Source organism: Podarcis bocagei (assembly GCF_964188305.1).
Source record: "Podarcis bocagei genome assembly, chromosome: 7".
NCBI classification, from domain to species: Eukaryota; Metazoa; Chordata; class Lepidosauria; order Squamata; family Lacertidae; genus Podarcis; species Podarcis bocagei.
This window is the reverse complement of record NC_138132.1, coordinates 83,049,234-83,073,928: the sequence shown is the minus strand read 5'-3', so window position 1 is coordinate 83,073,928 and position 24,695 is coordinate 83,049,234. Positions and strand designations below refer to the sequence as shown.

The 24,695-nt window shown below is 48.0% G+C and overlaps 2 protein-coding genes across 6 annotated transcripts in view; one reads left to right on the top strand and one right to left on the bottom strand.

Moving 5' to 3' along the window:
- The window catches only part of LOC308591898 (uncharacterized protein), a 192,073-nt gene that overhangs the window by 123,028 nt on the left and 44,350 nt on the right, over positions 1 to 24,695 (top strand). The window lies entirely within an intron of this gene.
- Positions 1 to 24,695, bottom strand: part of USP48 (ubiquitin specific peptidase 48) — a 45,289-nt gene that overhangs the window by 7,105 nt on the left and 13,489 nt on the right. For 3 of the 5 annotated variants that reach the window (XM_081202959.1, XM_081202961.1, XM_081202962.1), the window contains 14 exons: positions 24,193 to 24,275; positions 22,303 to 22,482; positions 20,833 to 20,955; positions 18,969 to 19,118; positions 15,628 to 15,828; positions 12,653 to 12,767; positions 11,894 to 12,024; positions 11,072 to 11,140; positions 6,726 to 6,874; positions 5,609 to 5,731; positions 3,588 to 3,649; positions 3,135 to 3,245; positions 2,431 to 2,561; positions 464 to 570 (listed from right to left, as the gene is read on the bottom strand). In XM_081202959.1, coding sequence (XP_081059085.1) covers positions 464 to 570; positions 2,431 to 2,561; positions 3,135 to 3,245; positions 3,588 to 3,649; positions 5,609 to 5,731; positions 6,726 to 6,874; positions 11,072 to 11,140; positions 11,894 to 12,024; positions 12,653 to 12,767; positions 15,628 to 15,828; positions 18,969 to 19,118; positions 20,833 to 20,955; positions 22,303 to 22,482; positions 24,193 to 24,275 — 1,735 coding nt within the window. The remainder of the gene's footprint in view (positions 1 to 463; positions 571 to 2,430; positions 2,562 to 3,134; positions 3,246 to 3,587; positions 3,650 to 5,608; positions 5,732 to 6,725; positions 6,875 to 11,071; positions 11,141 to 11,893; positions 12,025 to 12,652; positions 12,768 to 15,627; positions 15,829 to 18,968; positions 19,119 to 20,832; positions 20,956 to 22,302; positions 22,483 to 24,192; positions 24,276 to 24,695) is intronic. The other 2 variants (XR_014010296.1, XM_081202960.1) reach the window with 2 other exon arrangements.

Genomic DNA, 24,695 nt, shown 5'->3' with positions numbered 1-24,695 from the left:
GAGAAAACTCTTCCCAGGTTCCTATAGTTTGAGACTCCATCTCCAACCAAGGAAGCACACAAGCTTGACAAACACCTTTCGTTTGCTTCCCCCTGCTCAGCTGTTCAGAGATATACTGCCATTGGCCATGGAGGTTCCACTGCAGCTCAACAGTCCCTCCCCAACATTTCACCTAAGAAGTTCCTGAAGTCCTTATGCCAGTGGCCCCGAGAGAGAACTCAATGAAGGCTGGGATATCCCAGTTGGTAGAGCATGAGATTCTTAATCTCAGGTTCAGTGGTTCAAGCCCCACATTGGGCAAAAGATTCCTGCCTTGCAGGGGGTTGGACTGGAGGATTATCATGGTCCCTTCCAATTATGATTCTATAAAGGCCAGAGAAGGAAGGAGGGATTAGGCCAGAACTATGAAGCAGAGAAAGAGAGCACACAGGAGAATATGCCGGGGTGGACAGAGCCTCTCTACCTTTTTGTTGTCCACCACTTTCCGCACGTAGATGGTGGCCTGGGCATACTCTCTCAGGTCCCTCTCCTGCTGGCACAAGAGCCCTTCTCTGCATTCTGAGCACAGCTCTGGAAGGTTGGGGAGCAAAGAAAGGAGAAAGGCCGATGAACTACCAGCGGGGTCTGTTTCTACAAAGACCAAGCACTTTGGGCAATGTCACTAAACCAAGAACAACCACAAGCCTTTATTTACTTACACACACACAAAAAAGTACAGATCTTTCAGAGGTTATCTTCATTTCTTCTTCTTCACGTACAGTGGTACTTCGGGTTACATACGCTTCAGGTTACGTACGCTTCAGGTTACAGACTCCGCTAACCCAGAAATAGTACCTCGGGTTAAGAACTTTGCTTCAGGATGAGAACAGAAATCGTGCTCTGGCACCACGGCGGCAGCAGGAGGCCCCATTAGCTAAAGTGGTGCTTCAGGTTAAGAACAGTTTCAGGTTAAGAACGGACCTCTGGAACGAATTAAGTACTTAACCTGAGGTACCACTGTAATTCTTTTTACAGTGGTACCTCTAGATGCGAACAGGATCCGTTCCGGAGCCCCGTTCGCATCCTGAAGCGAACATAACACACACATGACGTCATTTTGAGCATCTGCGCATGCACAAGCGGTGAAACCCGGAAGTAACACGCTCCGTTACTTCCGGGTTGCCGCGGAGTGCAACCCAAAAATGCTTTTCCTGAAGCGTATTCATCCCGAGGTATGACTGTATTTATTTCTTTTTTCTTTTGATAAAAGTAATAATCATAAATAAATAAGAATAAAAATGTGCACCCCACCCCCAATCCATTCCATTGTAACTATCCAACCTCCTCCCAAAATTTCAACACCTCTTGTGATGGTTTGACCCCTTCCCGTTTTAACAGTACCAATTCTACAAACACCTTCCATAATTTCTCCTGCGTATTCCCCGTCTGACCTTAATGGCACATGCTAATTTATCATTAATAGCTATATCCCACACCTCTTTATACCATTCTTCCATTTTATATTCTACTTGCCCCTTCCACTTCCTAGTTATCATAATTTGTGTAGCTGTCAATAAATTTGTGAGCAAGTCCTTCACAGCCTGCAAACCTTCCACTCCATTGTGAAGTGATAATAATGCTACCTCAATATGGCTTACAACACAGACCAATACCAAAATCCTACAGCATACAGTATATTCTGTATTGTATAAATTCAAATTCATGTTATTATTATCCATTACCATTTGATTCCTGTAATAAAGGAAGTAGAAAAACAACTAATAATGAAATAGCTGCAATAACAGGAAACCAGCATATTATAATATACCTGGTTCAAATCCGAAGTGGGTTTTGGGTACATGCAGAAATCCTTTATGACATCTTGTCATCCCATATTTCATCGATTCTGAATTTGCTTCTAGTTATACTTTTTTGCATTTTAAGGTGTCTTTTGTATTGTTAGTCGCACCAAAAGCTCAATGAAAAATCACTATAAAAAATAAAATTCTAAAGCCGCTAGGAATTTTACAAAAAAAACCTGCTTGCAGCTTATATGTGAAAAAGGAACCAGCCGCAAAAATATATATACTCTGGCTCTACGAAAAGGTCTTTGTTCCATCTCCAAAGCACAGGGGTTGGGCAGGAGAAGCTGTCATCTGTGAAGCACAGCAGCTGCCTGAAATAATTTTTGGCCCAACGCTCACATAATGCAAGTTAATGGTCTTGTGCACAACCTCAGCATGGAACACAGCCCAGGCAGTCGGGCATGTCTGCAGGTCATCTAAAAATAAAAGTGGAATACCTGAGCTTGCAGCCACCTGCAGAAAAAGCGAATGCCAGAACCCAGTGGGAAGAGCACAACATAGTGTGGAGTTTGCACAAGCCCGTGATTTATTATTATTATTATTTTTTGAGGTGGGGGAGACAGAGGAAACTTGCTTGCTTACTCACCAGGTTCGGTGATGAAGAGCGGTGCTTCGGGGCTTGCGTCCGCGGGCTGCCTCCGGATGACTCGAACGGCATAGTCCACCACGAACAGCTTTTGGATCTTCTCCCACTCGCTGGGCCATATCAGAGCTATACTGTGCCAAGAAGCAGAACATGCTGCCTTACTTGGAAAGGGGAGGGCAGCCTCCCTCTTCCCGCAACACTCCAGACCACGTGCATCAAAAGCAGCAGGGAAGGGGATCCCAGTTAAAGAAGTGCTTTCGAAAAGCCTCAGCAAACACCACCCTTGTTGGTTGGTTGAATGAATGAATGCAGGCTGCTTGCCCACGTGAGCCTTCATTCCAGAGGTGGCTGCTTGCTATTTATTCAAGATCTTGAGGACTAGAAACTTGCTTTGTTTTTAAGATCAGCAGCAGAGCACCTGCCTCACAGGTCCTAGGTTCTATTCCATGCAGCATCTGCATGTAGGGGCTGGGGGAGGAAAGTCCTTGCCTCAGACCCTGGATAACCCTGCCTGCCAGTGCAGACAATACTGAGCTAGACAGGCCAAGGGATCTGACTTGGTAGAGATGGCAGCTCCCTGAGTTCCTATACTGGTCAGCCGGGCGCTGAACTGCAACCCATGCAAATCCACCTCACTGCCTGCACCCCTTACCCCCCCCCCAAATACCTGAAAAAGATGCAACTACTGAACGGAAGCAACTCACAGTTTAGAATCGTCTTTGGTCATGGAGGCAAACGTGAACATCAGGCCGCCATGTGGACAGAGAAGATCCCGGTTCCCGACCGAGGAGACGGGGCTGCAACGTGTAGGCCGCCTGGTTGAAGGTCAGAAGAAGAGGCAGAGATGGCAGGCATTGCATAGCAAAAGCCATTCTGACAAGCAAGAAAGTAGGGTTGCTACTTTCAATTTATTTTAACCAGACTAGAAAGAGGGAGAACGTGTCAGGTGGAAGCAGAGCAGCCTTCCAGCTCTAATAAAAGGGGGAAGGGTCTCTAAGCTCCTGTTTGCATGCAGAAGGCCCCTGTTTTCAAGGACTAGCAAGGGAGATCTGGGGCTATGAAACAGAAGCTGTTTCACCCACTAGTCATAATGGCACCTGGCTGGGCATGTGGGCCTTTGGTCTGGCCCAGCAGCCACTCTCCCTTTGCCTTCTCACCTCACAAATTTCCTCCATTCTTCCACGAAGAACTTTGAGACGACGTACAGCTCGTCCACCTCCTGAAAGACAGTTTGCCAACTTTTGTGAAATTCAGACTTTCAGGGAGTTCCTTGTTCCCCCGCAGAACGTTATGTGGAGGGCAAGAAAAGAGGAAGACTTCAAGGGCTGCTTCCAATAGCAGCCTTTCCCCTGCCGATTTAAAGTTCTGCCCCCGAAAACATTGGTTAAAAGCTGCTGCCCAGATTAAAGTTTTCAAAAAAAGCCAAGCAGCATTCATCAGGCTTCCTGAGAAGTTCCAAGAGTTCTCAACTACAACTTCCATCAACCCAGCCAGGGCTGATGGGAGTTGCAGCCCAAAATATATTAGGGACAAGCTACTTAACCTCGGGCCTTCCTTTGCCCAGAGGACAGCGTGTTCAAGGACAGTCACAAACTCTGGATTAATGATCTTCACCACAGGCACTACTGCCCAGACGCAGAAATGGAGAACTGGTTTGGAGGCTGCTGACTGGATCTCTACAATGCAGCCGAGACGCAGCTCCCAGGAAAAAACCCTTCAGGGCCAGAGACAGAGGTGGCACCCCTGACTGATATACACTCATCCCCCCACTTAAGCGGGGGGTATGTTCCTGGACTCTGCACACAGAATTTATTTCATGGTCTGGCTGGAAGAAATATTGACCTTACTGGGACAGAGCTTCTCCGAGATTTGAGGTTCAACTTAAAGGACTATCAGCAAAACCGGCTGAGAGGGACTGTGGGAGATTTGAGGGCCTCGGACGTGAGAGATCCAGGCTGAGAACTGATTGGCTTAGGCTATTTTGGGGGGGATCAAAACCGGGAAAGGGGGGGGGGAGAAAATTTTGGAATGTAAAGGGTGTATAATTATAAGCTGTCTTTTAGTATGTAATCAATATAAAAATTGGGAATTTTGTGGAAGGGAATTTGGGTCGACCTTAGAAAAGGGTGTAAGGATTTATATTATGGTTTAATTTAGATATATAAGATAAATGTGGCTATTAAGATGAATTAAGTAAAATATTGATAAGGTTAAAGTGGAAATAATGAACTTGCTGAATTAACTATTGGAATGGGGATACAAGAAGGGGAGGGGTGGGGAGGTCAGGGATAGAGGTTAAGAAATTAAGGATATGAGATTATACGTGTGTGTCTTTGTTTTTGTATGTTTGTCTTAAACGTGTAAAACCAATAAAAATTTTATTAAAAAAAAACAGAATTTATTTCATGGTGGCGCATGCAAATGCAGTTGCGCACAAGTGGATGCACATAACTGGGGCATGCCTGTATATCATATGTAGTTTTTAAGTTGATTTAGGTGGTTTTTATTTGGTTCCAAACTGCATTGTTTCACGTCATCTGCAAGCCACCTTAGGAACTTTTGAGTGAACGGCAAATTATAAACCTAAATAATGTCGCATTGTTATGGGTTGTATTCAACTAAGTCCGACTCACAGTAAACCCCCTGAAGTTAATGAACATGAGCCATGTCCATTAAACCAGATATATTTGTAAAAATATTTGCAAACCACTGCGTCTAACTTGGTGGGGGGTGGTGGTTTACAGCACTAAAAAGCATAAAACCATACAATAAAAAGCCACGTTCAGAAACAGAACTCAGTTAACCATTGTGGATGACTTCTTAATTGCCTGCGTTGGCCTGGCAGGATAGAAGTGGTTTCAGCAGGCATTTAAAAGTGGACACAGAAGGCAGAAGGCATCCTCTGGATCTCTAGAGGCAGAGAGTTCCGCAGGACTGGGCTGGTGTGTCTGCTCTGAGTAGCAACGGAAACAATCCATCATCTACCAGTCGCCATCGTGAAAGCACTTAAGAGGCTTTTGATGATTAAGCAGTCTACATACAACATATATATCTGTGTACATACATATATTGACAAGAAGGTGACCATAAGTAACCTCTGCCGCTGCAACTATATGCACTCATTCTGAGACACACATGAGCACCCCACCTTGCTACCATGAACTCCTGGTCTTCCTACCTCTGGCCAGCTGCTGAGGCAAGGCCGGTTTTTGTCCTGGAAGAGGTTTGGGAGAGATGCCTTCTGCTCGCCAGCCATCATTTTGTGGAGGGCCTCATTCTCTTCCCCTTCCCGTTCCAGAATCTGCAGAAAAACACACAAGGGAGTCACTCCCCATCCTGATCGAAAGAAACTGGGGGTGGGGGAGCTATGTTTTTGCTTTACAGCATTGATTCCCAAACTTTTTATGGGGGGGGGGGAGTCCCTGGTTCCATAAACTCAGCCCCAGTGCTGCGTGCCCTATAAAAAACCATTACTCAGAAGAGCGGTTGGCACGACCCGCTAAGGAACAATTAATTGCACATTCATTCAAAATCCAGCTAAAACTGTTTCGTTTAAGGAAATCAACAAAACTGATGGACTTGCTCCAGAGATACCAGTCCGATAGTCAGATCCATAGCCAACATATCCCTGCTGCGGCCTTGCCTCTCGCCGACCCCCTAGAAAATCCCAGCACCCCCAAAGAGGTGCTACCACCCATTTTGGGAAGCGTGGTTTGAAGTCAAGGGCTGTGGCAACAGTGCCTGCGATTCTTTGGCTGCAGGGACTGTGTGGTGGGGAGCAGTCTTAGGAAATACTGAGCTAGGGTGAGCCAACTCAGTCGTTTCTTATGCTCACATCTAAATCAGCCCTTGCTTTATTTCTAAGCCCCATAGTTGAGTGGCAAAGGACCTGCAGAAGGCCTGAGGTTCAGTCCCTGGCATCTCCAGGGACGAGAGCCCTGGATACTGCCAGTCAGTGTTGACAATACTGAGGTAGATGAACCAATGAGGCTGCTTAGGGTTGCTTCCTACGTAGCACAAACAGACCCAGAACTGTCCTGCAGGCATTGGTCACACCTCCCCTGCCCCCTCTAGGGCTCATTTGCCTGCAAAATTTCCTAGTGCTTGGGTTTCTGGGGCATTCTCAGACACAGATCACACTCCGTCTGAGGCAGGGAAAAGGCAACTCAGACACCTTATAGAATCCCAGAATTGTTGGCAGGGACCCCCGGGGTCATCTAGTCCAGCCCCCTGCGATGCAGGAATCTCAACTAAAGCATCCATGACAGGTGGCCGTCCAGCCTCTCCTTAAAAACCTCCAATGAAGAGGAGTCCGCCACCTTGCACTGAGAACAGGAGTCTCTGCTGTTTGGGAACTCAGGGGCATTCCGGAAGTAGCGCTGCAGCTTCTCCCAGGCTTCTCCGGAGACCACCCTCCTCTCGTTCTCTGATATGCACAGGTTGCCTGCGGGAGGGAAGAAAACCGCCAGAGAAATGCAGTTGACTCGAGCAAAAAGAGGCGCATCTCAATTTGAGGCCCCCCCCCTTTAAAACTCCCCTGGGTTAGCCGCCAAATGGGAGTCCAAAGGAGCCAAACGGTCCCCAATGGACGTTGCTTTTTAATATGGAGCAATTGCAAGGTTCCCTTTTGAGCAGCTTTCGGCTGCATGCTTCCTAGCTCATGGAGCTGGCAGGAATCCTGGGGCAGATAGGTGAGAACACTTCAGGTCCAAATTGCTCCATTAAAAGACCAAGCACCCCAGAGACCAGTTTTCAAAGCATTAACCCTTCCCTACACACGCTTTCTGACAAGTCCCCCAGGAGGAGGAACAGTTGCTGGAAGCAGTGGGGCAGGAGAGGAACATTCTGTGGAGAAGGACCATGGGTTCAAGTAGGAGAGCAGAAAGCCCCAAGTTCAATCCCCAATGGCAGCAACTCCAGGTGGGCTGAGAAAGATTCTGTCTGAAAACCCAGAGAAGCTGCTGTCAGTCAGTGCAGACCAGTGTTTCCCAACTCATGTCTCCAGCCGTTTCCGGACTACAATTCCCATTATCCCTGATAACTGGGGGTGAGAGGAGTTGCAGTCCAAAAACAGCTGGAGACCCAGGTTTGGGGAACACTGGCGTAGACAAAAACAGACAGCTTGATTTGCTCCTTTAAAAACCAGTCCTTTCTCAGTACCACGAGGGAATGTAATCTTCCTTTGGAAAGCTTTCCTGCCTGAAACCCATGAGAAGCTGCTGCCGGTCTGTGTAGACAACACTCGGCTAAGATGGGCCAATGGTCTGATTCAGTATAAGGCTGCTCCTTGTGGTTTTTAAGGGAAAGTAGCGCCAAAGAAGAAAGCCAGGGCCATCTAACCAAGTTGGTATTTAGGGTGTGGGGACTTCCTGTCTGCTTGCAAAGGGAAATGGCGACACGGTGCGTGTTGTCCACTTAAGAGACAACCGTTACCGGGATTTCTGGGCGATTGGGGGTGAGTACCAGGGTTAGGCACCCCAAAAAAAACCCTCACGGATAGTGAGGCGTCAAGGGGACCAGCTGGGCCAATGGTCTGATTCAGTATAAGGCTACTCCTTGTGGTTTTTAAGGGAAGGTAGCGCCAAAGCAGAAAGCTGGGGCCATCTAACAAAGTTGGTATTTAGGAAATTCAAGACAGATGAAAGGCCTTCTCACATACCAAGTAAGTTCACTACGGAACTCACCGCCGCAAGATGCCGTGATGGCCACCAATTTGGATGGCTTATAAATCAGAGGATCAGGTGAATTTGTGGATAGGGCTATCTGGAAATGTAAAGAAACTGAAGGTAACTTTTTTCACCTTTGGTGGACATGCCCAAAGATTAAGGCTTTCTGGGAAATGATATATAATGAAATGAAAAAGGTATTTAAATATACCTTCCTTAAGAAACCAGAGGCCTTTCTCCTGGGCATTGTCGGCCAATTGGTGCCAAAGAAAGACAGAACATTCTTTATGTATGCTACAACAGCAGCAAGAATACTGATCGCAAAGTATTGGAAGACACAAGATCTACCCACCCTGGAAGAATGGCAGATGAAGGTGATAGACTATATGGGATTGGCAGAAATGACTGGCAGAATCCGAGACCAGGGAAAAGAGACGGCGGAAGAAGATTGGAAGAAATTTAAGAACTATCTTAAGAAACATTGTAAAATTAATGAGTGTTAAAATGATGCGGCTTTAGAAAGTAAGTGGATTACAGCTGTAAAGATTAAGTTAAAAGAAAAGAAAGGTTAACAATTAGATAAAATTAAGGGTGAGGATTTGCTGAACTAAATATCTGAAATTGGAATGCAGAAAGGGGAGGTATGAGGAGGTCGGTGAAGTAAGTTTTAAGAAAATAAGGATTTGAAATTATACTTGTTTTTTTCTTGTTTGTGTTTGTTTGTATTGTTTGATTATATAATTTGTGAAACTTTAATAAATATCTTAAATAAAAAAAAAGAGGATAGGGCTATCAATGGCTGCCAGCCACAATGGCTATGCTCTGCCCTCCACAGCCAGAGGCGTCAATGCTTCTGAATGCCAGCTCCGGGAAACCACACAAGAGAGTTGCTCTTGTGGCTCAGGGGTCCTGCTTGTGATCTTCCCAGAATGGGCATTTGATTAGCCACTGTGTGAGAACAGGATGCTGGACTACATGCTGTGGCCTGATCCAGCCTATTCCTAGGTATCCCTTCCCACCCTGCTCTTATTCTAACCAGAAAACACATCAGCATCCGAGGCTCACAGAGGAAGGAACCACCACATGAAGCCGCTGTATGCAAGCCAGGACCAGCCTCCCCGTCTTCCTGCCCCCCAGGACTCCTTGCAGAGTACACCTATTCCCGCCTCCGTTGCAGAGCAGGGAGCCTGCAAAAAAAAAGGCCCATCGCACATTAATAATTTGCTATGTGCTTGGTAAGGAGCCGCATCATCTCAAGAAGGCCTTCCACTTTCCAGCACAGCTCCTTTCTGTGCAGTCTCTAAGGTTACAGGGCAATTAGGGAGACGAAGCTGGCAATTAAGGCGGAGGAGGAGAATACGCTTTTGTTTTACCTCCTGCTCCAGGGGCGACCCAAGCATCAGGAAATGGGCGTGCGCCAAACGCAGGGGCCAACGCAGTCGCTGAGCCTGCAATTGCTTGAGATCTGGGAGAGGAGCACGCTAAGGGCTTCCTTAGGCTTCGCTAATTGCCAGAAGCAATGGCATATGCGGAGGCGGGCACATGCGCCTTGACTTCTTAAGCAAATTACCTTTCCGAAGGGCATCCTCCAAAACAAACACTCGCACTGAGATTATGTCTTGTTCAACGCAACCCAGCTATAAAAGCGGTAAGGGAGCAGGAGGCATTTGTATGTGAGATTCTCTCATTTTACAGCCACAGAAAATGGCCTGGGCCTACACGAACCTCCCTGGGTGCTAGCCTCCTTGGGGGAGCACCTTCTCTCAAAAGAACATGAGCCTTCTGGATCCGGCCACTGGCCCATCTAGTCCAGCATCCTGTTCCCACAGTGGCCAATCAGATGCCTGTGGGAAAACTAGCACACAATACTGAAGCACAACAGCACTCTCCTGGGATACAGGAGCATTGCTGCCACCAACCGAGGTAGCAGAGACGAGCCATCGTGGCCTTGAATCTGTCTAATCCGATCTGGGTGTTATCAGTAAAATCCAGGATTCTGCATTCCTGGTGTCAGGGGGAGAGGGCAGCCCAGGATGCGAACTGGAAGTCCTCTCACTCCTTTCTGGACACTGAGAATCGGCTCCCTCCCCACCCTGCTGAAACACATGGGTATTTTAGGGAGGTCGGTTTTACCCTTATAGCAAAGCACTGGAGATTTCCTACCCCACTGGAAACTGTTGTTGTATAGGACTAAGTAGGGTGTAGCGGTTCAAGCAGTGGGAAGAGCCTAGGTTCAAATTTGCACTTAACCACAGGAAAGCTCATTGTGTTTCCTTGGAGCAGCCTCTTTCTTTCAGCCAGTCCTGCTTTGCAGGGCTGTGGTGATGAGAACATTGCAGAGAGGTGGGTGGAGAACTATACATGCCACCCAAAGCTTATCTGAAGATAGGTAGGAAATAAATACAGTACATAAAGGTAAAGGGACCCCTGACCGTTAGGTCCAGTCATGACCTACTCTGGGGTTGCGGCGCTCATCTCACTTTATTGGCCGAGGGAGCCGGCGTACAGCTTCCGGGTCATGTGGCCAGCATGACAAAGCCACTTCTGGAGAACCAGAGCACCGCACGGAAACGCCGTTTACCTTCCCGCTGGAGTGCTACCTATTTATCTACTTGCACTTTGACGTGCTTTTGAACTGCTAGGTTGGCAGGAGCAGGGACCGAGCAACGGGAGCTCACCCCGTTGCGGAGATTTGAACTGCCGACCTTCTGATCGGCAAGTCCTAGGCTCTGTGGTTTAACCCACAGCACCACCCACGACCCAAAAATACAGTACATAGTGGGGCATATATGTTAAGATGAGTTTGCTGAAATTTCAGCAGCTGGCACTTGCTTTGTATTTTTTATTTTAGAAGCGGGGGTTTTTAATTGCATTTTCATGCTGTCCACTGCTCTGTGCTCCCATCAGAGTAAGGGCAGTACAGAAATGGAATCAATCATTCAAACAGACATTTGAAAAGCAGCCCCAGCCCTCACCATGGGGGCAGATGATGTCCTCATTGAACTTCAGGTCCTCTTCCTCCCGCTTCTCGGCAATGGATTCATCTGGAAAGCAAGGAGAGGATGCCACAGAGTGAGAACAGGAAAAAACCCAGGCCTCTTCTGCAATGACTCCATTTGAGGAATGCTCTTCCTAGAGAGGTTTGCCTGCTGCTTTCATTACAGATCTTTAGTTTCCAGACAAAAACATCCTTTCTTCAAACATGCCTTTGGGCTGTTAAGCAATCTAAGGTCTTTTATTTGGGGTGGTGGTGGTTACTGCCTGTGATCTTTGCATGAAGGTCAATAAATGTAATTAACAACAGCAGCACACCACAGCAGATGCTGAGGTTTACATTACTGTGTGCTCCCAATGGCCTCCTCAAGTGAAAGGAAAGGACTCAGGTGAACAGGGTTTGCTTCCTGTGTTTAGAGGCATTTGCCACACAACTCCTGAGACACAGGTGATCACTCAACTGCTCCTGTCTCTGAACTGGATGATGGCTGGACTCGGATGCTGTTAGATCCCGAGGAAAGGGTTTGCCCGCAGGGCCTCAGCGCACAAGAGGCTCCACAGTTGATCCTGTACTCTTGAGCTGGTGAAATCTGGAACGTGGAACCCCTCAAGGACGAATCATTATTATTGGTAGAGCAGGAAACCCTTAATCACAAGGTCACAGGTTCAAGCCCCATTTTGGGTGGAAGATTCCTGCGCTGCAGAGAGTTGGACTTTGATGATGCCCCAATGCCAGGCAGGGAGGCTGCAAAGACGTGTGTGTCCATATAAGGGGGTGTGGGGAGGCAGAGACAGGAGGCTACCTTTGCTTTTGGCATCACCGTTCATCCCGCCGTTGCTCTGATCGGCATCCTCGTCTGGGTCATCCAGCTGCTCCAAGGCCAGCTGGCGCCAACTCCGCAATGATGATTTCCCAACCCAAAACCCGTCGTTCCTGAAAGGAGACAAAGAGGCAACTCACCGTGAGATCTTTTTCTTTAATACAAACTTCATTGAAGTTTTTAAAAACAATTACCAAGCACAAAGTGTTCAAGCACGTATGCAGTCATCCACGTGACACCGAAACAGACTTGGGAAATCTTTTACATTACAGATTGAGTTCCCATCCACTGGGATAATTTCTCCATAGTGGCCATTGTGACTGAGACAGAAGGGAGTTTACTGTACTATTGCTTTAAAAAATGCTATAAATCAAGGCCATACCGAGTCAAACTCATATTTCATTTTTATTCCACTTATCATAACTCGACTTTCTGGTTCTGCGGCTGTGTGTCTGGCATGGCACCAATGGTTGGAATGTCAAACCACCACTAGGAAGGACTGGAGTTCAAATCTTGCACATGAAGAAATTATCTATTAGTTGCTTCAGAGGTCTTGCAAAGACATATAATTTTCCCCAGATACGTTTAAATATTAAACAGCCTAGAAATGCTTTTAAATAAAATGAATGCAGCTACTGATTTCAAAGCCACTTGCTCTCTTTACAAAAATGTCTCCAGCAAAGTATGCCCCCCCCACACTCTCAGCCACACTCTGCACACTTGAAAAGGGGACTTGCTTACCCTTTGACGGTCACCTTCAGCAAGTTGGAGACAGTTTTGTAGTCCTCGTTCAGCTGGTTCTTCAGCCGCAGGACTCGGCACCTTTCCACCACACAGTCCCTGCAGAGTGCTTTGACTGAGGAGGGAGAGACGAGCAAAAAGACTGCCATCATCCTCAGTACAATATCCCTTGCTGTGCATTCTGGACAAGTTGTCCTTCCATAGGGCAGGGCTTAGATCTAAAGCAGCTGAGACGACGACGCAGCCTCCTCCACCCCAAACCCAAACACCTGCTTCATCCAGCTTCCTTTCCCCTCTTTAGGCTGCCATCGGGGAATGTTTATCAGACCCTTTAAACTTCCCTGATTTTAACAAGCAGTTAACCTTTCTCCTGCCTGTAGAACGGGAGACATAGGGACATAGGAAGCTGCCCTATACAAAGCCAGACCATTGCTCCATCTAGCTCAGTCCTGCCTACACTGACTGGCAGCAGTGGCTCTCTAGGGCTTTTGGCAGAGTGTCTCTCCCAGCCCTACCTAGAGATGGGGATTGAACATGGGCCTTCTGCTTGCCTGGCAGGTGCTCCACCACTGAGCTACCAGTGCCCCTTCCACATCCCACAGAGGAGAACTCTGTTTATGACTACCCAAACTAAGGCTTTCAGCGTAGCAGCACCAGCACTTGGGAACACTGTAGGCAAGCACCTCTACCGTGTCAATATTTTGATGTTTGCTGCAAAGAATGTACAGTGGTACCTCGGGCTAATAACTTAATTCGTTCTGGTGGTCCGTTCTTAACCTGAAACTGTTCTTAACCTGAAGCACCAATTTAGCTAATGGGGCCTCCCACTGCTGCTGCGCTGCTGCACCATTTCTGTTCTCATCCTGAAGCAAAGTTCTTAACCCGAGGTACTATTTCTGGGTTAGCAGAGTCTGTAACCTGAAGCGTATGTAACCTGCAGCGTATGTAACCCAAGGTACCACTGTACAGGTTACATACGCTTCAGGTTACATATGCTTCAGATTACAGACTCCACTAACCCAGAAATAGTGCTTCAAGTTAAGAACTTTGCTTCAGGATGAGAACAGACATCGTGCTCTGGTGGCGCGGCAGCAGCAGGAGGCCCCATTAGCTAAAGTGGTGCTTCAGGTTAAGAACAGTTTCAGGTTAAGGACGGACCTCCGGAATGAATTAAGTACTTAACCCGAGGTACCACTGTATTGCCAAGTGTGGTTAGAGTTAGGCACCCGCACTTGGGAACATTGTAGGCAAGCACCTCTACCGTGTCAATATTTTGACGTTTGCTGCAAAGCTTGTATTGCCACATGTGGTTAGAGAGTTAGTCTGATTCTGCGTGGGCCATTTTTTCCTGTATCTCTGGGGCACCTCCAACTAAGTTTTACTCCAGGCAAACCTATCAAAATGAATGGACATAACTTAGCCGTAGCCATTAATGTCAGTGGCTGTACATAAAATAGGACTAACGCCGGACAGAACTCTTTGAGATGCTTTAACACTCTCACATGCAATTTAAAAAAAACAAGTTGGCAGCTTATAAATGCTATTATAACTAAGTGGCAATTAAAGACACGCACACCAGCCAGTTCCTGTCTGGAGGAGAGGGATGGCTAAGCGCTTTGTGGAAAGGGGAAACCTCAGTCTGAGAGTGTCAACTTCACTCTCAGCCTTTGCAAATCAGCTTCTCTTGGGTTTAACAGCTTTCATCTCGAGATTCAGCCCTGAGAACAGCAGCTGGCAGGAACGAACTTGGGAGGGGGAGAGGCATAATTGAGAGGAAGGTGAGTTTACCAGCCAGGGCAGCAAAGAGCTCTCCCAGCTGCAGAAAGGCATGGGACCAGAAGAGAGTGTGGCGTAGGCATTTGGAGGTTAACACATGTGCTGCAAAATAGATTTTGCTGGCACTCTGCCACTTGGAAAGCAGTATAAAGAGGAGGTGGTTTCAAGGGTGTGTGCTTGTTGTTGTTAACCCGTCCATTCAACTCCTCTCTTTCCAAATAGTATGCACTTTTTATCACCCGCAATCGCATGCTTTAATTTGCCCTATTTAAACACTGTTGTTTTGCCCCAGCCACAGGATAGGTTCCCTAAGGAACAAGTGGCTCCCGTTGCTCACATGTCCTTTCCAGGAAACAATGTGCTCCTTGGGAGCTGACTGCTAAGCCAAGGAAATTGCAACAGCCTGTGGAATGTGGAATGGTTCAAGTGTGGGAATAGCAGGACCCCAGGGGAGAGGGTTTAAATCCCGTCCCCTCAGCCATGAAACTTACTGGGTGAGCTCTGGGGCCAGTCACTGCCTCTCAGCCTAACCTACCTCACAGGGCTGTGGTGGAGATAAAATGCCACCTTCAGCTCCTTGGAGAAAATGGCGGGATATAAATTCAATAAACAAACAATCAAGGGTTATGGAACTCTAGCAAGAGCATAAAAGCCCTACTGGATGACGCCAATGGCCTATCCAGTCCAGTCTCTTATTCTCAACCAGGTGCTCGCTATTGGAGACCTGCAAGCAGAAGAATTCTCCCCCCCCTGCAGCTTCCAGCAACCAGCATTGAGATGGATTTACTGCCTCCAACTGTGAAGACAGAGCAGAGCCATCGTGACTGGTAGCACCTCTAACATGGCAGGGGGGTCCAACCATCACAAGATGATGCAGGGGGCAAAGGTGGCAAGGAGCTAAGCCATGGGTAGGCAAACTAAGGCCCGGGGCTGGATCCGGCCCAATCGCCTTCTAAATCTGGCCCATGGAGGGTCTGGGAATCAGCGTGTTTTTACATGAGTAGAATGTGTGCTTTTATTTCAAATGCATCTCTGGGTTATTTGTGGGGCATAGGAATTTGTTCATATTTTCCCCCAAAATATAATCTGCCCCCCCTCCACAAGGTCTGAGGGACAGTGGACTGGCCCCCGATGAAAAAGTTTGCTGACCCCTGAGCTAAGCTCTCCTGTGACATGCTCCCTTCTGGGGCTTGGCTTACCTGTTAGCCTGGGCCCTCCTCCGTATCTCTTGTAGAAGTAGTCAGCGACATATTCAGAGACCCTTTTGACGGTGGGTATTTTGTCCGGGTGCAGCTTTCCATGAGAGCACAGGCAGGCCGTGTTATCGATGGGCTTGGGGGGAGTCGACTCATCCAGCCACTGCTGCAGCCATTCAAGAGACACGAAGTCATAGGGGCAGCCTGGAAGGAGGAGGAGGACAGGAGGGCTGGGGTGGGGCATCAGCACCACAAGCCCTGTTTGCTTGGGCTCACCAAAAGTGTCTGCCTTGGCCGGTGAAGCTTCATGATCATACGTTCCACCCCCTGGTCAGCAAAATCTAAACAATCTAATCTTCAACTTGGCAAGAAACAAACAAACTGGGTTGTATCCAAGTCTGCCCTACTCAGAGTAGACCCATTGAAATAATTTATAGTTGTGATTCCTGCATTGGAGGGGGCTGGACTAGATGACCCTTGGGCTCCCTTTCCAACTGTACAATTCTATGAGTCTATTAATTTATATCCCTCCCTCTCTCCCTAAGTAGTCTAGGGTGGAAAACAGATGTAGCTTTTGAAACGAAAGCGTAGCAAGCACTTTGAAAACAGAATGAAACAACGTTAAAAACTATTACAGATAACATCTAAAATAAGTTAGTTTTTAAAAAAACCTAAAAGCAATTTGAAACAGTTAAGAACATCCTTTCATCCAATGATCCTAGGGTTGCCTGGAATAGTATTATGCAGCCATGGAACCCATCTGGATAAACAGGAATGTTTTAAAATTCCTCCTGGAAGGGAGTAATGATGGAGGCAGGCACACCTTGCTAGGGAGGGAGCTGCACAACTGGGGAACCGCCACTAAAAAGGCCACATTGCGGGTCAGCACCAACCAGGCAGCTCTGGAAATTAGTGGACCCAAGTTAGTCTTGTCAGTTATTTTATACGGGCCTACTCTGCTTAGGGCTAACACAGACTGTGAAAGCATAACACTTGTGAAAAAGGACAACAACCTGAACTTCAGAAAATTAACTCCAGCACCCCACCCTCAGAAGGCCCTCCAGCTATCCGGGGGGTAAAGCAAGAAAGGGGCTTAGGCCACTGAAAATGTAGCCACATGGTGATGTGTGTGTTCTCTCTCTCTCTCTCTCTCTCTCTCTCACACACACACACACACACACACACACACACACTCTGAGAGCAAAACAGAGGCTCCATCGGCCCACCCACATCCCAGCTGCTCACTTTCTCCCCTGCACTGAGCCAAAACGAAGATGAACAACCTCAGCCCATGGATGCATGAAGGAGCAAGCCATGCGTGTGACTGCTCCCTTAATGTAAGGTAACTCCATGCAGGTGGAAAACTAGTGCAATTACAGTGAAGGTTGGGCTAGACACACTCTTTCCAATATACAGTGGTGCCCCGCAAGACGGAAAACCCGCTAGACGAAAGGGTTTTCCGTTTTGGAGGCGCTTCGCAAAACGAATTTCCCTATGGGCTTCCTTCGCAAGACGAAAGCCCATAGGGAAATCTCCAGGACAGCGGGGAAGCGCAGCGCGTCTTCCCCACTGTCCTCGGACCTCCTCCGAAGGCTGGCGGTGGGGCGGAGAGACCTCCTCCCACCGCCAGCCTTCGGAAGGCTGCTCCGAAGCCTGGCGGTGGGGCGGAGAGACCTCCTCCCGCCGCCAGGCTTCGGAAGGATGCTCCGAAGGCTGGCGGCGGGAGGAGGGCTCTCCGTCCCACCGCCAGGCTTCGGAAGGCTGTCCTGAAGACTTGTGGTGGGAGGATGGTTTTCCTTCCCACCGCCAACATTCAGAATGCTGTTCTGAATGTTGGCGGTGGGGGGGAAAACCCTCCTCCCACCGCAAACCCCGGGAACAGAGGAGAAGCGCTGCGCCCCTTGCCCTCTGTTCCCGTACCTGTCCTGAAGGCTTGCGGTGGGGAGAAAAGCCCTTCTCCGCACCGCCAGCCTGGCAAGCGGTTTCCATAGGAATGCATTAATTGATTTTCAATGCATTCCTATGGGAAATGGTGCTTCGCAAGACGAAAAACTCGCAAGAAGAAAAAACTTGCGGAATGAATTAATTTGGTCTTGCGAGGCACCACTGTACCTGGGTCCTGGTTTGTGTTTTTTAAGAGTCGTTTGTACAAGGGAAGAGTTAAAGGACACCAACACCACCCCAGCCTTGCCCACAGTGGAACAGTTCGTTCTGCCACATGTCATCATTTATCTCCTTTAATTTATAGCCTACCTTTCTCTCCCAGAAGCTCAAGGTTGCAATGCACAATTCTCCCCCTCTCCATTTTCTCTCCACAAGGTAGGGCTGGGCTGAGAGGCACCCAATGAGCTTCATGGCTGAAGGGGGCAGGCATTTGAACCCTGGTCTCTCCCAGGTCCTACTCTGACACTCTAACTGCTACACCACACTGGCTCTCAATAAAGTAAAGAAAAATTATCTGAAGATGTGTGGCATGCGCACAAAAGCTTATACCCAGAACAAACTTAGCTGGTCTCTAAGGTGCTACTGGACAATTTTTTTATTTTATTTATTTCGACTGAGTCAGACCAACACCTGAATCTAAAAGTATTTCTTTATTTTACATCCTGCCCTTCCTGATAAAGCAGCCCAGAGCAGCAAACACGTCAGTGAACAGAGCAGTGGCCATGTTTCTTAATATTTTAAGTCACTGCAGATCGTAAAACACCCTAGGTTGACGGAAGAACAGGTAGACAAATATCTTGGGGCCCAGCAGCAGTTAAGTTGTACTGTACAGAACATTAGACTATCCGGAAAAACCAAAAAGGAAACTTGGCTGGCACCCAATGTCCATGCAACACGTTGTTCCAATATTTCCTCTTGGGACTTAAGACTAAGGCGGCTGGCCGTGTTGCCAGCAGTGATTATCTTTACCAAGAGATGCAGAAACGACTTTAATTTTCCAGGCCGGAACTAGACGCCACAGGATTTGATAAAAGCGATATAAATACTGCCAATTAGGAAGGCTTCATTAGAGATCCAAACATTGGGAGCGGGGGGAATGCAAGGCATATTTTAAACGCCTTCACATGTTTAGATGGCCAGTTTGTTTTAAAATGTTTTCAGACATGCCCGAGAGAGAGAGCACAGCTGATGTGAATTTGGGAAGATAATTCTTGCAAAGCTTCCACTGATGTCTGCTTGTACTGTGGGGGGGGGGGGCAGGGATGGAAGGCTCTTTGGCGGGGCCCCAGGATGCTTACTCTCCACCCACCCTCCAAACCTCGCCTACAACAGTCTTATCCTTAACATGCAATACTACAAATATGTATTTTTTTAAAAGACAAATGGAAGATCTTACAGACCAGCTTTGGCAGGCAACTTCTCGTAGAGCTCCTTCACCTCCTCGTGCTTGATCTTTCCCCTGGCCACGCTCTGTTTGCGCATCTCGGCCATCTCTGTGCACCACTCCTCAAACTTGCTGTTGTCCCTCTCTACGAGCTCTTGCAAAAAAGCTGGCCAGTTGGGGGGAGGGGGACAAGCAACAGAATTAGGATGGAGAACAGAGCCCGGCCCTCATCCCCCACAAAAGAAAGAGGAAGCCCTTTGCTACACCCCTAAAGGCCTTGACGGAGAGTCATTCCCAAAGGCATCCCTTAACCCCAGGGGAAACATCTTGTTTCATCAAATTCATATGTTGCTCGGTTGCAAAAGAAACCAAAAAAGCAGTTTAACAAAACAGATTTTAAGTATCAAAGTATAAATAAGGATTAACAACAGTAATTGCAGTAGACTTTTGAACAAATGTTCATAGAACTATAGAATAAAAACAGATTAAAACCTGCATCGTCTCTAAAAACATCTGGGTAGGCTTTCTCTTAACAAAGATGTTTTTAGCAGGTGCCAAAAATAATACAGTTAAGGCAGCTCTCCGATATCAATAGGCAGGGAGTTCCAGAGTGCAGGTGCTCCCACACTAAAATATTGACTTCTTAGAAATGCAGAACAGATATTACGTTGCACCTGCAGTAGTGCCAGTTCTGCCGACCGAGGGAGTCAAGTGGGTGTATATGGGGTTGGAGGCCCCCAATTGAGAGGAGACCCCCAAAATAAGAATATCAGTAGAGTCTGGCCGCAGCTGGAGCAAGCCAAAATGGACCCACCTAGTCTACCATCTTGGTGGCACAATGGCCAACACAAAACTATTATTATTATTATTATTATTATTATTATTATTATTATTAATCCATTTTATACACCACCCTATACCTGGAGGTCTATGCCCTATGCCCTCATGAGACCCATGTGCAACAGTACACTCTCCACTTATGAGCCCCAGCAAATTTGCCCCCAGTAGTGGATGTAATAAAGCCAACATTTTCTTGAGAGTAATTTACAGGTTTCCGCCAAAGGAGGATTAAGCTCATGTAAGGTTTCTGATGAAACCACCAAGCTGACTTGCCACGTCCCCAACCAATATAAAACATCTCTTGGGGGGAACCATGTGTAGAGGACATTTGGCATTACTTACGACAACGTCCACTATATACAGACCCGATAAATTGATTGATAACAGCCCTTTTCACACAAAGGAAACAAATCTAACCAGGGTGGTCAGTGTGAAATGGCTGCTGAGTGATACTGATGACTCTGTTATTTATAAGGTAGCTCTCTATGCCCTAACAGCTAGGAAGAAAGAACAGGATGGGCAAGTGATCAACTGAAATGGGGACTCCGATAAAGTTATACAGTGGATGCTCGGGTTGCGAACATGATCCGCGTGGGAGGCACGTTTGCAACCCGCAGTGTTCGCAACCTGCAGCACCGCGTCTGCGCACACGCAAGTTGCAATTTGTCGCTTCTGCGCATGCACCGAAACCCGGAAATAACCCGTTCTGGTATTTCTGGGTTCGGCGCAGTGCGCAACCCGAAAACGCGCAACCTGAAGCATCTGTAACCCGAGGTAAGACTGTATAAAACACACCCGGCATTCCCCCTTTGACTCAGCAAGCTACCTATTTGTGGGAAGAAAGAAAACATCACCAGCTGTGCCCAACATTTGCTGAGTGGACACAAGGTGGCTTGCTTAGCTTAACATGTGCCCCACAACGGGTTTGCCTGCACACACGTGCGCCAGGCAAATGCCACACCCCGGGTGCACAGAGGGGGAAAGAATGGACCACACCCACCCACCCACACACACACACACACACAAAACTCCAACCTTACCTGGAATTTCAACACTCAGTGATTTCTCCCGCGTCTGCAGCCTGTACACCAGCATGTAGGCGTTCCGAGAGCGGTAAACCCCCTTCCCACATTTGAGCTTCCGAGTCTGAGATTTAGAAGGCTCTAGTGGGGAGAGAGAAGTCAAGCACAAGAGAAGCCCTGAGACATCGGCTCTCTCTCTCCTGTCACGGAAGCAGAACCTGGAACGCTCTTCTCCCTAGCTCTTCCCTCTCAACTCGCGGATCTGTGACGGGGCCTTTTCAGTGGTGGCTCCTGGGTTGCTGAGCGTTCCGTCCTAGTGAGGCATTGCCCTACATCTCACCCCATCCAGAGTGCCTTATCTGCCAGGTTCAAGGCAGCTAACCTTTGGCCAGACCCTCCCACCCCACTTGTGCAGCCTTGCCAGAGTGCCAAATTTATTTGGGTGGGTCCCCATGTACCGCCCCATTAACATGTTTACTATTTAAGGGATGCCCCATTCAAGCCCAGAGCAAGGAGCCAAGACCGGAGGTGGGCCCTTACTTCCAAGGGGCCTCACGAGAGCCAGCAATTTGGAGCTATCAGAAACACACTCCTTAGCACACATAAGCCTCACCAAACGTGCGTTGCGTAAACACGTTAATGGAGCTGTTTCTTCTGGTGATAATTATGCCAAGGCACAAGAGGCTTTATTGCTGGTGGAAACAGCAACTGAGTAGCTGGTCTCTCCCAATACACCAGGCATACCCAGCTTTTGGCCCCTTGGATGTTGCTGAAACTACAACTCCCATCAACCCTGGTTGGCACAGCTAGGAATGATGGGAGCAACATCCGAAGGGCCAAAGGATCCCCACAGTGCGTCAATCCAGGAGTGCTCACAGGACAGAGACAGGCAATCTTCTCTATCCTGTGGCCCTCTAGATGGTGCTGAGTGACGATTCTTTCAATTCCCTGGCCTTGGGGAGTCATTAAATTTGTCATCTAATACAAAATGCCTCTAGGCACCTTACAGGCACACCATTAAAAATGACCTAATTAAATAATATCCAAAGAAGATATAATACAGAAACATAATCATGTTCCCTCAAATACCTCAGAGAGCAGATATGCTGAAACAACATCAATGATGGCACAAGGCAGGCTTTACTAGGGAGAGCATTCCAATAACCAAAAGAGGGGCCCATAACCAAAAAGGCCCTGTCGCTTGCTGACACCCTGAAAACCACTTTCGGGGAAGCGCCTAAGGCGATGAACGCAGGATCCAGGCAAATGCAAGCCAGGACACAGACATCAAGGTCCTGCGCTTTATTGATTGAATCTGGAATTTGGTGAACCGAGCCTGAAAACATAGAGGCAGTCAGGGCAACTGACCACATTTGGACACTTGGAGGGACAGAGGGTGTCTCCCCACCACGGCTGCTCCAAATGGTTTGACTCCTAACTGCTTATAGGAGCCAGGGCCTCCTCTGCGTGTCTTTGGTGAGTTCTTACCTAGGTCTTCTTCTGCCCCCAGCTGCAGCTTCTTGCCCTCCATCTTCTCTATCTCTTCGTCGTTGAACCGGTACCACTCTCCCGTCTGAGGGTCCTTCACGTGGGCAATGTAGTGGCCGGAGTAGGCACTCACGCCACGGTGGATGAGGACTGCACTCAGCTCATAGACAAAGATGCTGGCTGGAAGGAGGGTCACAGAATCAGAGAACTGTAGCGTTGGAAGGGACCTGAGGGTCATCTAGTTCAAACCCCCTGCAATGCACAGGGATGGCAGAGAGAATAGCCCCTGCAGCGTTTATAGCGTCACCCGCTTCGTCATTGTAATCTTCAGGGAGGCAGAGATCGGCCACCCCTTTGGGCCGTGGTTGGTGTACATTGGGATTGGCAGGATAATAATAATACAGTGGTGCCTCGCAAGACGAAAAGAATCCGTTCTGTGATTCTCTTCGTCTAGCGGTTTTTTTGTCTTGCGGCTTTTAGCGGCTTATCTGCTGATCGGATCAGCTGATAAGCGGCTTAGCGGCTTAGAAAAAGGGGGGAGGGCGGACTTCCGGAGCCGGCGCAAAACGGCAATGGCGGTCCTCTTCGCGCTGTGAAGAGGGGCTCCGCGGAAAAGGGTCGTCCGCTGCAGCAGAGCGGAGACCCGTTAAGAAAACCCACAGGCAGAGTGAGCTTGTGGTCGTGGGACTCGGCGGGCACCAAGAGCGACCCTGGAAACGAAGAAGGAACCCCGCAAGGGGCTCCGGAACGTGAAAGGGGGAGCGGTGCTGTGAGTTCATCGCTCTTTCTGCGGAAGTGAAGCCGCGCGGCTGCTGCTGATGAGCACTGACCTTTCTTCTTTGAACATCTGATCCTAAACAACATACTCGTGAGTAAGAACCACTAGATTTTGGGAACTAAATTATTGAATTCGGCTGAAAACGGGAGACGTCAAAAGGAAGTCCGTCTTCCGATTCTGCTTAAAGTTCAAAGCAAAGACCCTGATAAGCGGGAAGCGCTGAAAGGGGGACTTTAAAGGAAATTGGCTTTTACTGTGCAAATTCTGAACTCGCTATTTAGAAGTAGAAAGGACTATTTCTGTGTAAATTGACTGGACTTGGACTGGGATTGTGCCTTTTCTTGGTGGATTACAAAAATCTTGAGAAACCAGTCTTCGGACTGCCAGGATACAAAAGAACTGTCAAATTGCGGAAACTGTATTTAAAGTTGAAAGTGCTACATTTGAGCCTTACTGTGGGATACAAATAAGGAACTGTTGCTCCCAATTAAGTGTTAAAAACAATACAGCATTAAATATTAAAAACTTCCCTGAACAGGGCTGCCTTCAGATGTCTTTTGAAGATAGGATAGCTGCTTATTTCCTTCACATCTGAAGGGAGGGCGTTCCACAGGGCGGGCGCCACCACCGAGAAGGCCCTCTGTCTGGTTCCCTGTAACCTCGCTTCTCGCAATGAGGGAACCGCCAGAAGGCCCCTGGTGCTGGACCTCAGTGTCCGGGCTGAACGATGGGGGTGGAGACCTTCAGGTATACTTCAGGTATACAGGACCGAGGTCGTTTAGGGCTTTAAAGGTCAGCACCAACACTTTGAATTGTGCTTGGATAGAAAGCAGGGAGCTCAACAGCAGGTTGGTGCCAGAGTGACCTACATTTGCCTCTGCCCTCCTCCTTTTTGAGTTCTAGATGGGGAAACACTGAGGTTGAGGACGCTGACAGCAAGTGCCAAAAACCTGGACTGGTGGTAAATAAGGCGGCAGGCAAGGCAGGGTCTGGTGAAGGGCAGTGAGACTGCTGGGGCAGTGCCCTGTTTGGCCTAATAGACCAGCACCAAGCGCCATCCCTTCATGCCCAATCACAAGCTGCTACTTGCCTATGTAAGATCATAACCTCACCTTTGTCTTCCATGTAGGGCTCCATGTCCAGCAATTCTGAGAACTCAATGTAGGCGTTCAGCTTCTTCTTGTGGCCTGTTTGCCTAAGGAAGCAAGGGAAGAAAAGAGCAAGCGGTAAGGCCGAGTTTGGCAACTCACAACGCACCTGCGGCACCCCACTTGTCACCTTTTCCCAGGATGACGAGGAACCGTTAGCCAGCAGTCTTCGGGTTAAGTCAATCAACCAGCTACAAATCCACAAGTCCCATTCAGATCGATCTGTGACACTGTTACAGATGTCGCATAGTATCCATTCCGCCTTGGTAAGAAATCAGTCTTTTCGTGTGGCAGCACCTATGCTGACAGCAGGCAGGAGCCTTTTCTGTACTTTTTTAAGCAACTACTGAAACCATTTTTGTTTAGGCAAGCCTACCCAGATGTTTACAAAGCTGGTGCAAGTTTTAATTCCTGGCTATTTCCCTTGTTATTTTTCTTACTGATATTTTTCATATTGATAATTCTGT